The 23371-nt window shown below is 38.6% G+C and overlaps 1 protein-coding gene across 1 annotated transcript; it reads right to left on the reverse strand.

The window, feature by feature from the left end:
- Nucleotides 1-854: 854 nt before the first annotated feature.
- On the reverse strand, nucleotides 855-6751 carry LOC125260337 (E3 ubiquitin-protein ligase TRIM39-like). The gene is made up of 6 exons (XM_048178678.1): nucleotides 6009-6751; nucleotides 5744-5839; nucleotides 5023-5256; nucleotides 4706-4853; nucleotides 1872-1898; nucleotides 855-1749 (listed from the first exon to the last, which is right to left on the reverse strand). Exons 1-6 carry the CDS (start codon nucleotides 6588-6590, stop codon nucleotides 1211-1213), a joined length of 1626 nt encoding a protein of 541 aa, XP_048034635.1. The 5' UTR covers nucleotides 6591-6751; the 3' UTR covers nucleotides 855-1210.
- Nucleotides 6752-23371: the final 16620 nt, after the last annotated feature.

A 23371-nucleotide genomic window follows, 5' to 3' on the forward strand; every position in this document is an offset into this window, starting at 1 on the left:
ATGTTGCATTTTAGTTGCAGTTAGATTATGTAACTCTAAATTATCATAAGAGTAGTGCACTACATTCTGACTCATGCTCTATATTCCAAGTCTTCTGAACTCATGTGATGCTTAGAGTGAGGAACTGCAACCTGATGAAACATGTGAAGGTGTAATATTTGGATTAAGCTCATCACAAAAAGAAACTCTACATCCATTGATTGTGTTTGTACTGTTTTCAGCCTCTAGAGGACACTGTGGTGGGTAAATGTCATGTCCTGTCTGTCCAAAATGTTTATGTGAGATGTTTATTCTGCAGTTTGTATTTGCATATTTATTATCATGCAGTTTAATACAAGCGATATCAGTTACAGAATTTAATATGTATTTATTCAGATACTGTAGTTGAAGAACTGCAACATTTTACATCTCATTTCAAGTTAACAGCTGGTGAAAAAAAAGAAATGGCTTCAGAAATTGCCTCATTACAAGCTGTCAAGCTGTAATCCACAAATGAAGTAAAAAATGGCATTATTTATAGAAATGAGTTTCCATGGTTTCAGTGTTTTTACTTAGGTTTGGATGGTTAACATAACCCAGTTAGATAAAGGGGCAGTCACACTTTTCATTTCACTCACAATGTGTGAGACAGGAAACACAAGTTCATGTGAATTTCATTGTGTTCCAGAGTTCAAGTTTGGTGAACTCTGCCCTGTGAAGTTGTGTGACCAATAGAAGACTGATGCATAACGGCGTTACTCTTAGCTGAATTAAAAGAACGCAAACTTTAAATCTACAGGATTGCAGCTTTGCAGTAAAATGGTGCAGACTGTATTTTTTTTTTACATTTTGTGTAATATGTATTGTGTATATGTTGAATTATGCTTTTAAAAAAGATGCCACAGAGTGTTAAGTCATACTACGATCATTGCAGTGTCCATAGAAATTTTGCATGCTCAAAGTCTAGTGTGACTGTGGCTTTACTTGAAAACAGCCAGTTGTGCTGGAGTAGAGTTGGTCCTGAAGGTTGCAGGATTTGATTTGTTCAGTAAAATCTACTTGATCATGGGTCTTACATTTGTAGCCTCGTCAGTTTGAATTATCAATCTAATTTTTTGATTTGGTGTGCAGATTCATTTTGGCTTTGTACATATTTTAATCCTTAGCAGCACATGCATAGATACATTTTCCAGGTATAATGTTTAACATCTGGGGAATTTATTTGTTCATTTTATCTGATAGGTGTGATGATCAGTGGCTTTGAGTTTTTACCTTCATTATTAAGGCATGGGCTTAAATATGGATAGAGTTTCTCAGTGAAAGTCTGATCAGTGAAAGAGTAGATATGAGAGCCGGTGCCCACGTCATAAAAAGAGACCAGACCCTCCTCATAATCCACAAACACTCCCACCTTCTCAGGTGTCTTTCTGTGAGGGAAAGAGACCACTGGATCGTCACAAACTAAATATTCATTCTCGTTAATCAGAGCCACTGTCCAGAATCCATTCGCTGGAGTCAGTTGGTTTATCTCCTTCCTGTTAATGGATTCTCTGGCCACTCCTAAATCCCACTCAGTCTTTCCCTTCACCTGCACCTCATAGTAAAATCTCCCTGAACTAAATCCCTCCTTTGCCAGAACACAAAAACAGACATCAAATCTCTTTGGGTTTTCTGGGATGTCCTGCTCAATGTCTCCATGACTGACTTCTTTTCCATCATCAGATAGGATAAGATATGGATTTGCTGTATCAGGATCCAGAGTCACATCCACTGAGAGAGATCAGACATTATCAATCAACTTCAGAGCACCGCTGTACATGCAGTACATATATAATACAGATTAACAAAGTATTCAAAGTGTATTTGAGAAAATTATGTCAATCACACTGTACCTGCATACTTCTGTACACACTTCAACCCTGTGGACACAGATAATATAAGATGATGAATTATTTGTAGGAATAGTTTCAGGTTAACAATGAGATTATCTCTATTCAGTGGCATGTAAATGTGGCTCATCCATCCATTTCTAAAACATAATGTGTTTACAGTACATGTACTTATAACAAAAGTATAAGGGCATATTAATTATTCAGTAACTAAACTGTCCTGTCATGACAACTCTTGGGAAATTGGTATGGTAATAGATTGGCGTGTAAATGTATATCTACTACGCTGCTGCAGAGCAAGTACCAAGACTTGCTGCCAATACATTCACAAACATTGCTGTGAGCATGTAAGACATGCAGCTGCACATGTAACATACATAAATGAAACCCCCATAGCAGATCTATACAGGTGGAGCTGAGGAAGGCGAAGGGTTTCTGAAAGTGCGCTGCAGACTGCTAACAGCAAACACTACCAGTATTTGTTGGATTGTTGAGCTGCAGCTCATTGGCTGCTGACGTGACAACAACAAATCAGCTGTGCTATGTAAATAATGATGTAATCGCTACCAAATGAGTTAGACCTATCAGCCTACAACATCTAGAGTTTCATGCCAGAACTTTGCATTTATTTGAGCTGTAAAGTGTCTAAATTGTCCTTGTGAGGTAGAAAACTTATATTGTTATGTGCCCAGGTGTTGCTTCCTCATTATTCCTTGTATGTATATGTAATATTGTGTTGGTCCTGCTTTTGCTGCCAAAACAGCCCTGACCCATTGAGGCATGGACTCCACTAGACCCCAGAAGGTGTGCTGTAGTATCTGACACCAAGATGTTAGCAGCAGATCCTTTAAATCCTGTAAGTTGCGAGGTGGAGCCTCCATGGATCGGACTTGTTTGTTCAGCACATCCCACAGATGCTCCATTGGATTGAGATCTGGGGATTTTGGAGGCCAAGTCTACACCTCAAATATACTGTTTCCATCGTCTAGCCATCCTTGTTAAACTCGCTCAAATCCTTACGCTTGCCCATTTTTCCTGCTTCTAACGCATCAAATTTGAGGGCAAAATTTTCACTTGCTGCCTAATATATCCACCCACTAACAGGGGCCGTGATGTTCCCCAGGTGTTCACACGCATCGCTTACCTGGGGAACACATGGCACCAGGATGCAGTATGGGAAGAAGGCAAGCTGGCAGAGGCAGTGTGATGCTTTGGGCAATGTTCTACTGGGAAACCTTGGGTCCTGCCATCCATGTGGATGTTACTTTGACACGTACCACCTACCTAAGCATTGTTGCAGACCATGTACACCCTTTCATGGAAACGGTATTCCCTGGTGATCTCACAAAGCAAAACTGTTTCAGGAATGGTTTGTGGAGCACAACAACGAGTTTGAGGTGTTGACTTGGCCTCCAAATTCCCCAGATCTCAATCCAATCGAGCATCTGTGGGATGTGCTGAACAAACAAGTCCGATCCATGGAGGCTCCACCTCACAACTTAATATGTAACATCTTGGTGTCAGATACCACAGCACACCATCAGGGGTCTAGTGGAGTCCATGCCTCGATGGGTCAGGGCTGTTTTGGCAGCAAAAGTGGGACCAACACAATATTAGGAAGGTGATCAAAATGTAATGCCTGATTGGTGTGTATATGTATGTATAGCCATTGTGCTTCCTTTGTACTTGGTCTCTTCATCCTCATCTCTGAGTTCCCCTTATGTCATAGAAGACCTGACCCACAATGGATCCAGCAGAAGAAATTTAAAAACTCTGCCAAGAGAAATCAGAGAACTCTGCCCTATATCAGTGGACCTATGTTCGATGGTCTCAGCTCTCACCATTGGTTTCTCTGCATTCAAGTCTGGTGATATCTGTGATCCCAAGTCCCATGGTCTCTGTGCTCCCTAGCCTGGAGTACCCAAGTCCGGCGGGCACGGAAGTCCATCCCCTGGCTTCAGTACTTCCTACAATAGCTACTGCCATCTTGTGTGTCTGGGCAACACACACCTCCCCAGAGGTGACATTAGCCGCTTTTCCACTGTCGGGCCAGTGCGAGCCAGGGCTAACAGCGTGCCGGGCTGGGCCTATGGCCACAGACCTTAGGCACCGAGGCCAAAATCAAGTTGCGTTTCCATTGTCAGTCCGCTAGCTCCACAGCCCTTAAACACACCTCCCTTGATCAAAAGTCACACAACCCAACCCATTTCAGCGTGTAGACCATCACCTGACTACGATTAGCTCCGCCTTTCACCTCAACCGCGCCTCAAGCCCCAGCTGGCCTGCTTTGGACCAAGGTTTTCGGCGGGCCGAAAAACCCGTGCCTTTGGCACCAAGGAAGCACCGAAGAGGCACGATCAAGCCCCGGAAGTGACAGTCGAAACACGACCGGCCCTGGCACGCACTAGCACACCCACTTTTGGCCCGGCAGTGGAAACGCGGCTATTGACGCTACAGCTCCCACATAGGTGGTGTCATCTGCTGCTGACCAGGAGGGCCGTCCCTGACTCCTCTGTTACAGCCACTGAGGCCATCTCTGAATCTCCTGTGCTCCCTGTCTGGACTATAAAGGGGCACAGCCTATCCCACCTCCGTCTACCCCACCATGGACTTTTATCACTCCAGTCTAATGCTAATATGGAGTTTTTAAGTTGATGATTATGGCATGGTTATATTTTCTAAGCAATCCTACAAACTGAGACTAAATAATTGTCTGTGGTAATCACCAGCACATAACAGATCCTTAAATTGGATTTGTCCCAGAATTTTCTTTAAAAATATTTCTCATTACTGACAACTGACAAAATATTTATGCACTGTATTTTATAATCACATACCAGTTTGACTGAGTTTTTGATTTAGTGTCTTATGAGTTTTCTTCAGTTGAGCCAAAGCTTTATATAGAGGGTTCACATTCACTTCAGAGTCAATCCGGATCTTAGTCCAGTTCTTGGCATTTCGACGGCTGTACAGGGGTGAGTACATCTACAGAAGAAGAGAGAAATATTAAATATTTGTTTTTTATAAAGTTCATTAAATGTTTCACAAATTCTCTTTTGCTCTCTTGCTTACAGAGGCAGCTCATCAGGTTTGGGAAATAGTGAGTTTGTCCTGTAATATTGTACATGATGACTGATGAGAGATGTTTACAGACCTGTATGAGGTGGATATGATTATCAGTGTGTGAGAGCTGCTCCAGTTCAGTGTTTTTCTTCTTCAGCTCAGTGATTTCCTGCTGCAGCTCTTTAATGAGATCTTCAGCCTGTTTCTCTGCTTCTTTCTGCTGGTCCTCCATCATCTTCAGCAGCTCAGACTGACATCTCTCAAAGCAGCAGATCAGATCAGTAAAGATCTCAACACTGGATGATTTCTCTTTCTCCATGTTCTTCTGATGAATGAGATCAATTAGCAAATTAATTTATGTATTTACACCTTTATTAATGTCACGAACGCTGTCGCTGAACATCCTCCTGTCTGCCACCGGAGTATTAGTAATTGGACTACAAATCCCAGAACTCACATACCTGGACTGATTGCACACACCTGTGCACCATTTCATGGCCTATTTAAGCACTGAGCCAGCTAGGCTCAGTGCCAAGTCTTGTTTTGCCAAGGCTAACATTTCTGAGCATTGTCTTGCCTGGTTTTGACCCTTTTTAGATTATTATTATTTATGACTCTTGCTACCTGCATTTTGAACCTGACTTGTTTACCTGTATATTGTTTCTGTTTGTCTACTGTCTGCCCTGACCATTTGCCTGTTATGACTACAATTAGTGAACCTTCTATGTTGCTGTTGTTACTATTGGTGCTTCGGCCAATACCAGTTTGTACTTTGAGACTGCTGTTGTGCTGTAATCGTTTTTTCCACTCACTTTTCTTAGTTCTAGTGAGTGTTTGATCTCTTGAATCTTCTTCATTCTGTCCTGGATCATCTGATGAACATCTGTCTGTGTCTGAACCAGCTGATCCTACATACAGAGAAAAACACATTTATCACTGAATTTATGTTTCCATCTTCTGACAAACTCTTATTTGAATATTGATTTTGAAAACCATTTAAAGACCCAATTGTAGTTTTGTGCATTTCAAAGATGCATATTATTGGGTGTTTAAAGTGTTTTGTCTGTAACTTTTTACCATCTTCTCTCGACTCTCCTCCTCTATAGGAACAGTGTTGTGAGTCCTGTGTTCTCCTTCAGAGCAGGACAGACAAATACACGTCTGATCATCTCTGCAGAACATCTCCAGAGGTCTCTCGTGTTTCTGGCATATATAATCCTCCAGATTTTCCACAGCGTTGATCAGTGTGTGTTTCATTAGACGTGGGACTCTGAGATGAGGCTCCAGATGAGAGTCACAGTAAGAGCTTTGACACGTCAGGCAGGACTTCACAGCTTTCTGCTTTCTTTCATCACAGAAGTCACAGAACCCTTTGGATTCTCCTAGATTGAGTTTCTTCTGAAAGTGTTGCACAACCTCCCTGAGTGTTGTATTAATCTTGAGATCAGGTCTTCTGCTGAATTTTTCTTTACAAAGCGGACAGAAGCAGGACCAAGTGTTTGTCCAGCACTTGCTCAGGCAGGTTCTGCAGAAGTTGTGTCCACATGGAGTGGTGACTGGATCAGTGAACACTTCCAGACAGATGGAGCACTGGAGCTCCTCATTTAGTGCTGGACCACGGGAGGATGCCATGACTGAAAAGATAAGTAGGGCTATCATGATTCCTTGATTAAATCTGAGTACTTGATTTTTAAAACATCCTTGATTGCAATTTGCCTGTGTTGATTAACTGTCAAAATACGGGAAGTGGTGCATTCCACGAACAAGAATCCATGGACCGCATTATATAGGGTATGCATTGATGTCACTTTCCTGCCAGAATATGCCCTCGCAGCCGGACTGAGTGGCAAAAGAGCCTGTTGCATGACTGGATTTAATAAGGGGAACTGTGAAAATGTGAGTAAAACAAATAATTATCAGTTTAAACTAAAGGTTAGTCTCAATAGTGTTCCTTATGACTTACCAAAGGTCCAGTGATCCTTGGGACTTTGCCATGCAGCCAGGAATTGTGTTTTTATTGTATTTACATGTGCCTGATTTTGGCACAAGGAAAAAACATAAAGCATAAAGCAAATTTGCCTGTGAACGCTTTATATAAATATAATATAGATAGGTCTAAATACGGTTGATCACTTATATCAATGTTATATACACTGATCAGGCATAACATTATGACCACGTTCCTAATATTGTGTTGGTCCTCCTTTTGCTGCCAAAACAGCCCTGACCCGTTGAGGCATGGACTCCTCTAGACCCCTGAAGGTATGCTGTGGTATCTGCACCAAGATGTTAGCAGCAGATCCTTTAAGTCCTGTAAGTTGTGAGGTGGAGCCTCCATGGATCGGACTTGTTTGTTCAGCACATCCCACAGATGCTCGATTGGATTGAGATCTGGGGAATTTGGAGGCCAACTCAACACCTCAAACTTGTTGTTGTGCTCCTCAAACCATTCCTGAACAATTTTTGCTTTGTGGCAGGAGCATTATCCTGCTGAAAGAGGCCACAGCCACCAGGGAATACCGTTTCCATGAAAGGGTGTATTTGGTCTGCAACAGTGCTTAGGTAGGTGGTACGTGTCAAAGTAAAATCCACATGGATGGCAGGACCCAAGGTTTCTCAGCAGAACATTGCCCAAAGCATCACACTGCCTCCGCCGGCATGCCTTCTTCCCATAGTGCATCCTGGTGCCATGTGTTCCCCAGGTAAGCGATGCACATTCACCTGACCATCCACATGATGTAAAAGAAAACATGATTCATCAGACCAGGCCACCTTCTTCCATTGCTCCGTGGTCCAGTTCTGATGCTCACATGTCCACTGTTGGCTCTTTCGGTGGTGGACAGGGGTCAGCATTTTCACCCTGACTGGTCTGCAGCTATGCAGCTCCATACGCACCAAACTGTGATGCTCTGTGTATTCTGACACCTTTCTATCAGAACCAGCATTAACTTCTTGAGCAATTTGAGCTACAGTAGCTCATCTGTTGGATCGGACCACACGGGTCAGCCTTCACTCCCCACGTGCATCAATGAGCCTCGGCCGCCCATGACCCTGTCTCCGGTTCATCACTGTTCCTTCCTTGGACCACTTTTGATAGATACTGACCACTGCAGACCGGGAACACCCCACAAGAGCTGCAGTTTTGGAGATGCTCTGACCCAGTCTTCTAGCCATCACAATTTGGCCCTTGTCAAACTCGCTCAAATCCTTTACGCTTTCCCATTCTTTCCAACTTCTAATGGTGCGTTCACACCGGACGCGAATGCGCGAGTGATTTACATGTTAAGTCAATGCAAAGACGCGAATTGACATCCTGCGGCGCGAATTGAGCGATTCGGGCGTTTGACGCACTTAATGCGTGATTCGCGCGAATCGCGCAAGTTGAAAAATCTGAACTTTGGCGAATTTCCGCGCCACATTAACCAATCAGGAGCTTGCTCTAGTAGTGACGTGACGTAGCGAGCTGAGGCAGAAATTCGAAACAACAATGGAGGACAAAATCATCGTCGCTGTACATCTTCATACATTTATAGCAACAGAAATAAAAAGGATCGTGAGTGAAAGTGAGTGAGGAGGTCGGACAATCTGATAAGTTGTAAAAAACGGTCTTTACTCAATTTGAGCTATATATATATATACATATTAAGACTACAAGCCAACTAAAGACGACCAGTTGAGCTTATTTGCTGTAATTTACAATTATTTCCCCACTGACAAGTTGTGTTTATTCAGAGGAAGTGTGCAGAAAGCAGTGGGAGAGTCTGGGACACATAAAGGAGCGGGAGAGCCCCTCTCATGACGCGAATTTGCGTTTGTTGTGAAGGGATTTTCACGCGCGAATGAAGCGAGTAAACTCAAAATGTTCAAGCGTCCGACTACGCGCAAATAGCGCGATTTATTCGTGCAAGTCGCATCTGGTGTGAACGCAGCATAACACATCAACTTTGAGAACAAAATGTTAACTTGCTGCCTAATATATCCACCCACTAACAGATGATGAAGGTGATGAAGAAATCATCAGTGTTATTCACTTCACATGTAAGAGCTCATAATGTTATGCCTGATCAGTGTATATCATCATATCGTCCAGCCCTAAAACATTTTGTATAGTTTTGTCAGTGTTTATTTAAAAACCTGCAATTATGCATGAATATAATACGGAAAATATTTATGTGATAATTTATCAATACAATAATATAACAATACAATATATAGGGAATGATTTTACCCCAAAAATTCAACAAATAATAACTGCAAATCCACATTTCACTGCCTGGAGTCCAGTTGTTTCTGTGAATTGCAGCAATCCATTTGCTACTTTGATTTGAACAAAGAAAGCTTGTGTATTTCTAGATGTCATGTACAAGCCAAGCACCTGCCATTGAGATGCATGTAAATGCAACACATAGCTTTTTATCAGGTATTATAGACTTCCTTATTGTTTGATAAGGAATAAATTGAAAGTCTAAATGAGACTGTAGGGAGTACAAAGTACAAGGTTTTCCCCTGGAGACGTAGTTGTAATACAACATTTTAGGCTACATGAGTAGGTACAAATTCCTCAAAATAATAAAGTATAGTAACTAAGTACTATAATCCGTCAGCTATTCCAGGTCTTTAACTGCTAGGCTACATCACCAGAGACAGGGCAGCAACTCTTATCATTCTTTCTTAGTCTAGTTCTGGATTACTGGAGTATTTCCATATGAAATTGATAAAGAATTGTTACATGACACACAAACACTGACAACATGCAATCATTATGGTGACACATTCCAGTGTAGTCATAAAATATATTATAACAATGTAAATATGAACAGTTGTTGATTGATTATCATCTCTCTCTGGTGTGTAGAAGAAACTACTAATGTCTCTACGAGCTACAGTGAAAGGATCTTTCTATATACAATTTAAAAGACAACACAGCAATTTTGTATTTTTCAAATAAATAACCTAATAAAGATCCTCTAAACATGCAATTTTCATTTTATGAAGTAGTTTTCACTGGGCTTTGTTCATTCTGGTCAAGTTCTTGTTTCTGAAGTATGACATGATATTACACATCAAACACACTTTTAAATAACAATAAATACTGCATCATGGTATTAAACTCTGCTAAACTTACATTTCTGTCACTTACCTGTGATTGAATATCAGATGTAATTTCAGAGAGTTTTAATAAAAAGGTTGTTGTCTGAAGAAGCTTTTAGTTCATCTGTGATAGTTTCACCTTAAATAAAAACTCTTTCACTCACCTGCTGTGATGTCATACAGTAGATCCGCCCATATTTCATGAATATGAAAGTGTGTAAATAGTCTTAGGGTAGATATGAATATAGTAACTAGAATTTTTATGAAGCCCACACAATATACAAGATCACAAGTTAAATTGTCATTCCTGCGTCTTGTTCGAGGGTAAACCAATATTGGCATAAACAATATACATACATAGGCCTATTTATGTTAAATGTTTTGTTTCTTGGAAGAATTGATTTGACAAAAGCTTGAGCTGACAGTAGAGTAGCTTGAGATAGGACAGAGATGTAAAATTATTACACAAACTATCTGTAAAACTTTTAACAACCTTGTTTTTAAAGGGTGAAATTTAAATAATATTACCATTAGAGCTCTACTCATATTTAAATTAAAAAGTAATAATTAGATCATGGCAGGTAACATGGCACCTCACTACATGGTAAAAAGTAAAAATATTGTCTCTATATTTAGAATGGCTTTATGGTATTTAGTCTAAATAAATACGAATGCACAAAACTGCAAGTTTATGACAAAAAAATAGTCTGTAATTTGGCCTTTATTACTCATTGATTTAATACATGTCTACATTAAAGATTAAAATAAAATGAGATATTAACCTACATTTCTGACTAAATACCACGGTTACAGTTAGTGTTACCACAGTAAATCCATGATAAATGTTGTTGAATTGTTGGTTGAACAGTATAACTGGATCGGCTCAGTGTTTCTCCTGATTTGCACGTTAGTGTTGTTGATTCAGTCAGCGCTGTTTCAACTGGCTTTAAACTAAATTAAATCACAGAGAGATTTGCAGCTTGTACCTGAGACCTCTACGCCGAACTCGAACACTTCTCGCTGGCTGTTTAGTGCTCGTGTGATCAACACACATTTGTGAGCAGGGGCCCGTTCTTCGTACGTCGCTAACTCAGTTAGCTGGATTTGATTGTTGACGATTTGGCATGATCTTGGATCGTTTGGTTCTTCGAAGCTCATCCTAGACTTGCTGTCATAGCAACAGGTCCGTAAGCTCAAACCTGCTCGGGAGCAGGCTTATTTCATGTAAACAGGATTAGATTGCATCTTTTTAAGCGGAGGTGATGTTTAAAGTCTGTCCCAGCCTCTGCTACTTTCCCACAAGAGTACCCTAATGTAAACCAGGGACAATAATAATGATTTAAAAATAAATTTGCAAATAACACTATAATGCCGTGTAGTGTCATAATATAGACACCGACAGTTTTACTCTGTGAGAGATTCATTCGTGAGGGAATAATTACATAATATTTTTTATTGGAGTTTTACACACATGATGTACAGATGTCTATGCCATACATGCATTTGTGCATTTGAACCGCAACAGATATTATGGGAGTGGCTTGATGAAGCGCAGGAGATGCAGATAACTTGATCTTGACCCTTAAGAAACTTTAATTAATGCTGTCAAATATGCTTCAAAGGTAAATTAGTTGCTAATTACAACATTGAAATAAAAAATTGAATGTACAAATAATAGAAATTGTGAATATAGCCTAAATAATTGGGTAATCATGTAAAAAAAAAAAAAATAGTGCACATTTCATTTATCTAACATTTATGTCGTTCTTCTGTCATTTATTCGCTTGGCTGTTTCCTTATAAATGTCTAGAAATTCGTCAAGTTTTTCGTCAGGTGTCTTTTCTCATTCTATGATGTCATTACGTTGCCGTCTTGACTCCAGCCAATCGCTGCATTGCTGATCAATGTTTCTACTATCGATACATATCCCCTTTTAAGCCAACACATGAACGCGCAATTATCTCAGATAACTCAATCCAGCGATACTAATCATACACAACAGGTGTTTTCGAAGAACCCAATTAGCCGGATCATGATTAGCACGATGATATCATCTTGCATGTGTCATTTGATCTCGGATGTAATAAGCGACGTACGAAGAACGGGCCCCTGTTTCGTTTTGCGTTGTTTCCCTGGCCTAAAATCCAGTACTGCCACCTTGTGTTCACATTGTGAAACTGCACGATTTGTAAATTATGCATGGCGGGCCACACGTGATATATTTTAATAGACAAGCTGCGGGCCGTTTGAAATTCATCCGCGGGACTGCCCTGGTATAGAGGGATTGGGAATGCAGAGTGTCAGAAAGATCCCGACTTTCAGTGTTTAACAGCAGTTTAATTTCAGCTGTGACGTGATCATGCACTTTAGATTTGTTTGAAAACATAAATTGTACTACATTAATATGATATTTAGAGAGTGAAAATCTTCCCGAGAGTTGATATTGTGTTTCTGTCTGTCAGTGATGTGGAGAAGCTTGCGACGGTTACACTGATGGAGAAGTTTGTTCCCACCGTCTCCGGCTCTCAGAAGCTCCTGGCATCGATGGACTGCCGTCAGCTCACTCAGGTTCACGGATTCACCGATATTGTGGTCAAAACAAAGTGAAAAACTCTTTCATTGTGAAGCTTTCTAATGCTCTCACTTCTCTTGAAGAATATTTACTAGATTTAATGGCATCTATGCTAAATAATAATTCAGTATTTTCATATACAACTGATGAAAGTCAACAATAAAGATCCTGTTTTATTCATATTCTGTCTGTCTGTTGTATATTGTGTGAGCAGATGTTCAGTGTGTCTCCAATGTGTATTTGCATAATATTTAGCAATATATTTAGTTTATAAGCAATATCAGTAATAGAATTGAACACTTGTCTTTATTCAGATGCTGCAGATATTACAATATACAGTAAATCAAGAACCACAATATTTCACAAGTAATTCAGTGTTAACAGCTGGAGATGAGAGAAAGAAAATGGCTTCAGAGTTTTCTTTACAAAATAACACAATAGAAACACTGGAAATGTAGCATATTATGTAGAAATTCACCATATAATATTATATCAATTTATGTAAAATTTTATAGTAGATTTGAAAAGTAAAATCAAAGTATAAATGAAAGAGAAAAGCAAACAAATCTTGATTTATATAAAGAAAAATATAAAGACTCATTTTGGCTATTCACATGTAGCCTTAAAGTGCCGTAGAACGTGTTTTCAAAAGATGTAATATAAGTCTAAGGTGTCCACTGAATGTGTCTATGAAGTTTCAGCTCAAAATACCCTATAGATTTTTGTTTTTTTTAATTTTTTTAACTGCCTATTTTGGGGCATCATTAAATATGCGCCGATTCAGGCTGCAGCCCCTTTAAATCTCGTGCTCCCTGCCTATCGAGCTCACGCTTGCCTTAAACAGCATAAACAAAGTTCACACAGCTAATATAACCCTCAAAATGGATCTTTACAAAGTGTTCGTCATGCAGCATGTCTAATCGCGTAAGTTCAGTGTTTATTTGGATGTTTACATTTGATTCTGAATGAGTTTGTTAGTGCTCTGTGGCTAAAGCTGACATTACACACTGTTGGAGAGATTTATAAAGAATGAAGATGTTTATGAATTATACAGACTGCAAGTGTTTAAAAATGAAAATAACGACAGTCTTGTCTCCGTGAATACAGTAATAAACGATGGTAACTTTAACCACATTTAACAGTACATTAGCAACATGCTAACGAAACATTTAGAAAGACAATTTACAAATATCACTAAAAATATCATGTTAATGGATCATGTCAGTTATTATTGCTCCATCTGCCATTTTTCGCTATTGTTCTTGCTTGCTTACCTAGTCTGATGATTCAGCTGTGCACAGATCCAGACGTTAATACTGGCTGCCCTTGTGTAATGCCTTGAACATGGGCTGGCATATGCAAATATTGGGGGCGTGCATATTAATGATCCCGACTGTAACGTAACAGTTGGTGTTATGTTGAGATTCGCCTGTTCTTCGGAGGTCGTTTAAACAAATGAGATTTATATAAGAAGGAGGAAACAATGGAGTTTGAGACTCACTGTATGTCATTTCCATGTACTGAACTCTTGTTATTCAACTATGCCGAGGTAAATTCAATTTTTAATTCTAGGGCACCTTTAATAAAAATATAATTATTGGCACCCTTGTTAAATAAGATCAAAGATGGATGTAAAAATACATATGAATTGTTTATCCTTTTGATCTTTCATTCAAATTATTTGTAAAAAAAATCAAACATTTTATTAAATGTTTTTCTCCAAAACACACTGGACACAATTATTGTAATTTTTTAATGAGTATATCCCCATATTCCTATATTTACAGTTTTTAGTACAGTTTTTTTTTTTTTTTTTTTTTTTTTTTTACTTCAATGGAAGGTGAGATTTTTTTAAAATAAAAGAAAAAAAGGATTAACAATGCAGATTTATTTTCACAGCTGGCTTTGCTCATATTTACCAATATTTATTGCCAATAATTCTGACCATGGTTATAATATACAGTATAATATACAATATATATATTTTTTTTTTTGCACTTAATTTCTTTATAATCTATAATCGTAAGTAAAATGTACTTGATTGTGGTTTGTGCAAATTGTTTTTTGGTTTTCATTTACATCAAATACAAACCTTCATAAATAAATTCATGTGTGATGATCAGTGGGTTTGAGTTTTTACCTTCATCATTAAGACCTGGATAGAAATATGGATAGAGTTTGTCAGTGAAAGTCTGACCAGTGAAAGAGTAGATATGAGATCTGGAGTCCACGTCATAAAAAGAGACCAGACCCTCCTCATAATCCACAAACACTCCCACCTTCTCAGGTTTCACTTTCAGAGATAAAGAGACAGATGAATCTTCACAAGCTGAATATTGATTTTCATTCTCCAGAATCACAGTCCAGACTCCCTCCTCAGGAGTCAGTACGATCGTCCTCTTCCTGTCAATGGATTCTCTGGCCACTCCTAAACCCCACCCAGTCTTTCCGTTCACCTCCACCTCATAGTAAAATCTCCCTGAACTGAATCCCTCCTCTGCCAGAACACAAGAACTCTTATCAAATCTCTTTGGGTTTTCAGGGACATTCTGCTCAATGTCTCCATCACTGACTTTTTTTCCATAATCATACAGGATGAGATATGGATTTGCTGTATCAGGATCCAGAGTCACATCCACTGAGAGAGATCAGACATTATCAATCAACTTCAGAACATACATTTTCAGATATACAGTATATAATACAGATTATAACAAAGTATTGTCAGTGTATTGAAGAAAATGGTGTCAGTCACTGTACCTCTAAACTTCTGCACACACTTCAACTCTGTGGACAAAGATGACAATATAATGATAAATTATTATAGGAATAATTTCAGGTCAACAGTGAGTTTATCTCTATTAGGCAGCATCATAATAATGTAGTGATTTCTGGTTATGTATTATTGTTTGTACATGATAGTTATGTCATGTTGCTTATATGTCTCTAAAGTAAGTTAAAGTAATACTGCAGTAACTGGTTATGGCATAAGTTAAAGTTTGGATTTAACTTCACATAGACTAGGTTTAGTAAGTGATTTTATCATACCAGTTTAATGCTAACATTGCAAGTTTAAGTTATATTGTGGTTATGTTTTTGAAACATTGTGAACATTTGCAGACAGAGATAAAATAATTGTGATGACCAGCAGCAGGTCACCAATGCTAACATTTTATTGGTTACACTTTATTTTAAGGTGTCTTTGTTACACTGTAATTAAACATTTATGTTGAGTAATATTAAGTAACTTACTGTAGGATTATGGTTTGGTTAGGATTAGTTGCAGCATGTAATTATGCATAATTTATAGTTATTACTATTCTAACTACATATAACAATGCCACTATAAAATAAAGTGCTACCATTTTTCACATATAGTCCTTGAAAATGTACTTTCTTAGATATTTACATACCAATTTGACTGAGTTTTTCATTTAGTGTCTCTTGAGTTTTCTTCAGTTCAGTCAGAGCTCTATACAGAGAGTTCACATTCACATCAGAGTCACTACTGATCTCAGTCCAGTTCTTGATGTGTGGACGACTGGACAGGGATGAGCACATCTAGCAGGAGAGAGGTGTCAAACTTATTCAGTTATCTTGTATTAGTTTCATTTTCACAAGTTCATTCAGTCTGAATGGTTAATGATAAAACAGGCTTGCTGTCCTCGAAGGAGGCTTGAACTCAAGGCTCGGCTCGAGCTCCAAGTTAAACCCCCCTATAACAGTACTGCATAGAGGGAGAATAAAAGAAATTGAGGAGGAGACGGGGAGGAGGAGGGATGCTGGAAGAATTGTCGCTGGGATGACGCAGTGACTGCTGCTTATAGGCTTATAATGATGATTGACAGGACTGAATGTTTAGGCTCCTCCCAAACCTACGTTTGGAACTACATTTCCTGAACTTTTAGTTTGCTCAACATTTCCTGTTTCCTGTGTTCATTTTCCCGTCACTTTTTTGTTACTATGGTTACTGATTAATTTGATCACACCTTGTATTCTGTTCATCATCTTCTATCTGTTCATACTTGTGTGAGTATGAGAATTTATAGAATTGACAAAAAAAGAAAAGAAAATGGAAAATACAGAAATATTTAATAAACAACTGCTTAGGAGAAAAACTCACAGCCTTACAAGATATGTAATATAATTGAAATCTACAAGAAAAATAGATAAAGTGCAATAAATTAAATACATAAAAGGGTATTTTGGATGTTTTCTTTCCACTGAAACACTACCCAAAATCTCAAAATTGACCAGTGCATGAATTGTTTTTGTCTGTAGTATCTTGCCTTAACACATTTCCCTTTGATTTTATTACTGATTCTTCCTGTTCTCTATGTTTCCTAAAGCACAGTAATAAATGGTCAGGCTGCAGGATTGCTGAATGACTAAAGAATATTTATCAGTATGATGGTGAAAACTGTACATTTCTTGTCTATTACGTATACCATAGATGGAAATAAGCACAGTTAGAATAGCAAAATATCTGGGAGAAAGTTTCTATAGTGTGAAACTGGCATGTGAAGGCCATCCAAGTTAGTGCACACATATTAGGAGTAGTGAGTAGTGAGGACTTGTTTGGTCAACTTCATTCAGGTGAAAATACCACACCCCTATGGAATGTATGGAAGGTCATCTTTAGGGACCTTTGCAAAAATAAGAATATACAGACTTTCCAGTGCGTACGCATTACAATTTGTGGTTTGTGTATACTATATCTTGTTTCATTTGTGCGTCACTGCCTATGAAGAAAGTGAAAGTATGGATGCACATGAATTAATAAAGCTGTATTTTCTCAAAATTTGGCTTTCTTAGACCAGTTCTTTTAGGATGAAATTAATCCAGCTAATTATTCGTTTTAATTTTTTTTAAACATGCCTCCCTTAAAGTCCTTTATGTCAATGGCTCTGCTCGCAGTGAGAGCTGTTAGAACTGAATGAAGAAAATAAGCATTTCTCTGCCACCTGTAAGGATGCGTTAAATCCGACAAAGTGGTTTAATAAAGGGGTATTTGATCTTGTGAAATACAAATTTTAGTAGGCCTACATTTTACAGTTCCAGTATTTTTATATGGGACAATATAAATTTGGCCTACTGCCCTAACGAAATCCAAAGTTTAATAATTTTTAATAATCATAAATGAACCATTAAACATGGCTTTATGACAATGCACACTGAGCCCATTTCTTAGTGCGATTTCTTGGCCGCCACAGAGTTAATTTCGTTAAAATGGACATAAGTCCTTGAAATATGACACACTACCCTAATGAAAGCCACATTTGAACACTTTTTACTGTATCAGCCTTTTTTTAACTTGGCAAAAAGAACAATGCACAGAGCCATTCATGTCACTGTTTCCCGGCCATCACAGAGAATGCTTTAAAGCAGAAATAAGGCCGTGATATATACTGCCCTATGAAAGCCACATTTCAGCAAATAGATCTTTATTAATTCATGCGTGTCCATTTTCTTCATAATTTTGAGCAAATAGACCATTCTTTGAGCAAATACTGTAGATGCTTTCTTCATAGGCAGTGATGCACAAACTAAATAGTTTTTAGTATACACAAACCGGAAATTATAACGTGATAGAAGATAGATAGATAGATTTCTCGTGATAGAAGATAACAAGATAGATTTCTCATGCGTAACTCTGTATATTTTTCAAAGGAGCCTTTAGGGGCTCCTTAAGAATAGGCTTGTGAGAAGCTATAAATAGATGTGAAACATGTGTGCCTTTAGGTTTCTTTGTCTTTAGAGACAAAGTATTGAGTATTGTGTGCTGTGTGTGCTACCTCTCTTTCAAACTATCCCTGTGGCAGAAGTCAGTTTTGTTAGGCAGGAATGAAGCTTTCAAAAAAAAGGTTTAACATGTCATGAGATACCATCAAGAGATGCATGCCGTCGTGTTCATGGCCCATCACTGTGGATGACCCACGAGTTCTGTATTAGATGTCTGGGGGAAGATCACGCTGTTCTTGCCCTCGAGGGCACAGAGTCTGAGCACTGTGATATATAGTCCATCAAGGTGCTCTAAGAGATCATGGGGCTCATGTGCTGCCTTCGACACAGTAGATCATAATGTTCTGCTGTCCCGTTTAGAACAGATAGTGGGCATCAGAGGTTCAGCTTTACATTGGTTCCAGTCATACCTGACAAACGGGAGTTTTTCTGTCAATATTGGCAAATTTCGTTCATCTTCTGTACCATTGACCTGTGGGATTCCTCAGGGCTCCACATTAGCTCCTATGTTATTTTCTTTGTAAATGCTCCCTCTTGGTACCATCTTCGAAAAGCATGGCTTAAATTATCATTGCTATGCAGACGACACACACATATATTTTCCTCTTAAACACAAGAATGGCATTGAACAAGTGGCCACTTGCCTTTTAGATGTCAAAACATGGATGGCTCTGAATTTTTTAAGTTTGAATGAGAGAAAAAAAGAGGTTGTGGTGTTTACCCCCTCTGATGTACATGGTACAGGAGATGTAAATCTTGGTGTTCTGGCACCTTATGTTAAGCCATGTGTGAAAAACTTGGGCGTGTGGTTGGATAGTGCCCTAAAGCTCGATAAACAGATCAACCAAGTTGTGAAGTCCAGCTTTTATCAGCTGCGAACCTTAGTAAAAATGAAATCCTTTCTGTCATTTGCAAATTTTGAAAGAGCAATACATGGTTTTATCACCACAAGACTTGATTATTGTAATTCTCTTTATTTGGGGATTAATCAATTTTCCATAAATCGCCTTCAGATGATTCAAAATGCTGCTGCCAGAGCCCTGACAGGAGTTCGCAAACGGGAACATATAACTCCTGTCCTTCAGTCACTCCATTGGCTACCTGTGCGGTATAGGATACATTTTAAAGTACTGGTATTAGTTTTTAAGTCGCTAAATGGGTCAGCACCACCTTACCTTTCAAATCTGTTGACAATCCATCAGCCTACACGCGCTCTCAGGTCTGCTAACCTGAGGCTCTTAGTGGCTCCTAGATCGAGGCTCAAGACCAGGGGAGATCGAGCCTTTTCAATAGCGGCACCAAAACTCTGGAACAGTTTGCCCACTGACATTAGAACTGCTTCTACTCTGTCCATTTTTAAATCCAAGTTAAAAACTTTTTTATTTGAGTTGTCTTATACTATATGACGGGTGATGATGTTGTCCTGTTTCGATGTTGTGTCATTTATGCTGTGATTTTGTCGTTTTTACATTGTACAGCACATTGGTCAACGGCAGTTGTGTTTAATTGTGCTTTATAAATAAATTGAATTGAATTGGTGTGTCGATCTGTCTGAGAGTCCCTCCCTTTCTCTTATTCCCTCGTCATCGTGAGGTCCTCATGCATCCTTAAGCTGACAGATTTCTGTCAGGTGGCCTAGGGGAAGAACCACAGCGCCAGATCTTCATGACGAGTTATCTCATTCATAGAACAAGCCATATTCTTCCCGTGTCTTTGTACACTCAACGTAATTTTATTCAACTATCGTCGGCACAAAGGCACAGGGATCTGTGATGCCACTGGTGGATCTCTCCCCTGGCAGTACATGATCTTTAGAGAAGCCAACAATCCACTCCAAGCCATGTAGAATAATATCCATACTAGTGGTGAAAACGTTTCAGGCAGCGGTTCAGGCTGGTGCTGCCCTACACACCATGACAGTTTTGTAGGCATACCAGGCTGAACTGCTAAAACAATTGAGAACGAGCAGGGGAAATATTGTCTCTTAGTGCAACCAAGCAATCGGCCCGTGCCATAAGAGAAGTGCTCACTAACACAGATTCAGACAGATTTGTAAACAATATTTGAGAGAAATAGGCCATTTGTGTACATAGAAAAGGTCTTAGATCTTTGAGTTCAGCTCATGAAAAATGGGGGCAAAAACAAAAGTATTGCGTTTATAATTTTGTTCAGTGTAAATCACCATGGTGGACTGCGTTCACGCCATCTGAACAAACTAGTGCAACAAGTTCCTGACCCTCAGGGTGATTCACATTCCTGGACAAATTAATGTTGGAGCAGATTTACTGTCGAGACAGGCTGTGACACACAGGGAATGGAAGCTTCCCAGATTTGGGAAATTTTTTACTTCTTTCACTGGGCCAATTGGGTGAACCTTACAGAACAAAGTGTTTGTCCTGTAATATTGTCCATGATGACTGATGAGACAGATGTTTACAGACCTGTATGAGGTGGAGATGATCATCAGTGTGTGAGATCTGCTCCAGCTCAGTGTTTCTCTTCTTCAGCTCAGTGATTTCCTGCTGCAGCTCTTTAATGAGATCTTCAGCCTGTTTCTCTGCTTCTTTCTGCTGTTCCTCCATCATCTTCAACAGCTCCGACTGACATCTCTCAATGGAGCGGATCAGATCAGTGAAGAGCTCAACTCTGGAGGATTTCTTTTTCTCTCTTTTTCTCTGATGAAGGAAAACAAATAAAAGTTATATTTGTTAATCTATTACATATTTACATATTATTTAAAGTGTTAGTTCACCCTAAAATGAAAAGTCTCTCATCATCAATTAACCGCATGTCACTTAAAATGCTTGATTTTCAGTGGAATACAAAAGACACTCAAGTGCACCAAGATTTGTGCTCTATGGGAAAAAAGCATATGTGTTTGGAGCAACATGAGGGTTACTAGATGATGGCAGAACTTTCAATTTAATTCAATGCCTTTATTAATTAGGTTGAAATACCATGATGCATAATTTTTTTTAGATATATTTTTGGTAGGATAGTTACAGAGCAAACAGAAAGTGAAATGGGATAGGGCGATTGAAAAGGACCATGAGTCAGGAAATGAACTCGGTTTGATCAAAGCACAAACTTTTCTCAGCTCTACTGAGTGTTTGATGTCTTGAATCTTCTCCATTCTGTCCTCGATCATCTGATGAATGTCAGTCTGTCTCTGAACCAGCTGATCCTACATACACAGGAAAAAAACATTTATCACTGAATTTATGTTTCTGACAGTTTTGTTTGATTTTTTTTCTTTTTAAACCATTTAAAGATCATATTAATTCAAAATTATAGCTTTGAATCTTTTAATCCTGACAGTTTCAAGGATAACAAAAAGCTTTTATCAGAAGTAATGAAAGACTATTGGATTTGGGTCAGGTTCTTCAACATGCCAAGACACAGGAAAGAAAACACCCCAGGTTACTTCACTGTAACCCTGTTCCCTGAAAAGGTGAGAACGAGAAGCTGTGCTTGGCACTATGGGAACGTCTTTAGTTGTGACCAGCTGTGAATTTGTGTAAAACAACTTCAATTAACCCTCTGGAGTCTGAGGCTGATTTGGGGCCTGGAGAAGTTTTGACATGCCCTGACATTTGTGCTTTTTTCAGTTGTTCATAAACATATTAATGGAAAAAGTGTCATTACACTGTATTCAGCACAAACTAGGCTACCATAATATGTGAGGAACATGTATGTACATGTTTGTGTTTTTGAAGGAATAACATTTATGCATGGTTATTGAAAAAACAAAAAACTTAAGTCACTGAAATAAGGCCAAAAAAAGTATAGTAAATCTGTGTTTACAAGACTTTTGGGTATTGGAGGTTGTAAACTAGAGTTTTTGCTTCAAAATTATGTAAAAATTATGCTGCCTACTCCTTCATATAAAACAATATATTGATTTAGTTTTTGTAAGACACTTTTTGCCAAGAAACATAGTATGCGTGGAGGCGTGAATCACCACTGAATAATGGGCCATTCTCACCTGGGAAGACAAAAGAATTGGATAGTAATGAGCTGAAATGACTTGCATATTAATGAGGCATTTCAGTCAGGTAGGCTGTGAAAAGCTCATCATGATATATGAAACATACAGAAAAATAATATTACAATATAAAGTAATGGTTTTATATTATACTTTAAAATATAATGTATCTCTGTGATGCAAAGAGTCTGAATATATAAAGAATATAATATAAAGCATGCACATTTGGAGAAATATTGGATTCTCATATGCTTATGTCAATTTTCTATACAGAGGAGTTATATTTATTTAAAATTCATTCTCATTACTATGAGCGCTGGTGTTTTCAATTCATCCTTGAAGTCGGAGGGCGCTCTGTGCATTTTTAGTCCACAAATTCATCTAAAAGAAGAAGAGGCTATTCCATGAATGGAGTTTCCAATTCATACTGCAGCCGGAGGGCGCTAAAGAAACAAAAACTCATCTAAAATTCATCTATAGAAGAAATGAAAACAGGAACTAACTGTATGTCTTCTAGAGCTCCCTAACCATGACTTTTACATCCAGATAAACACTTTTCAAGACAATAAATACACGATTGAGACGATGAATGCATGTATTGCCTCTGAATTTGCGTCTGAATAGCGCTGGCTCCGTGGGCGTGGCCGCATTAGCGGATAATGAGCTGAATCACGGACTTCTGACATGGCTCTCTTTTCATACAGATTACATAAACACGGAAGGTTTGTTTTCGATTTAACTTACATGATTTAAAACCTGACATCTTAACGTTTTTTAGACATAAGTTTAATTTTTCTGTGATTAGTATTCACTAAGTTACAGTTAATTTTCTGAGAACTATCAGATTGGACTTCGTTCAGAGGGAGAGGAGAAATCACGCATCATGTTAGTTTTCTTTATTTTACAAAAAGCACAACATTGTGTTTTTACTCTGAGTGTATACAAATAAAAGAAGATATTCTATAGTTTCAATTGATATATTACTTATGTCTCTATGACAAAAAATGACGGAGTATTTTAAGTCTGTTTTGCTGCAATGTGAAAAAAAAC

This window comes from Megalobrama amblycephala, linkage group LG24 (assembly GCF_018812025.1).
Source record: "Megalobrama amblycephala isolate DHTTF-2021 linkage group LG24, ASM1881202v1, whole genome shotgun sequence".
Classification (NCBI taxonomy): Eukaryota; Metazoa; Chordata; class Actinopteri; order Cypriniformes; family Xenocyprididae; genus Megalobrama; species Megalobrama amblycephala.

What these genes read in the sequence shown, in the direction of transcription:
- LOC125260337 (XM_048178678.1), bottom strand. Translation starts at nt 6,590, where the DNA reads ATGATAGCCCTACTTATCTTTTCAGTCATGGCATCCTCCCGTGGTCCA. An exon ending in TCAAAAACTCAGTCAAACTG is followed by an intron (nt 1,899 to 4,705) that starts GTATGTGATTAT and finishes CTGTGTCCACAG; the next exon opens with GGTTGAAGTGTGTACAGAAG. An exon ending in GTGTGTACAGAAGTATGCAG is followed by an intron (nt 1,750 to 1,871) that starts GTACAGTGTGAT and finishes GATCTCTCTCAG; the next exon opens with TGGATGTGACTCTGGATCCT.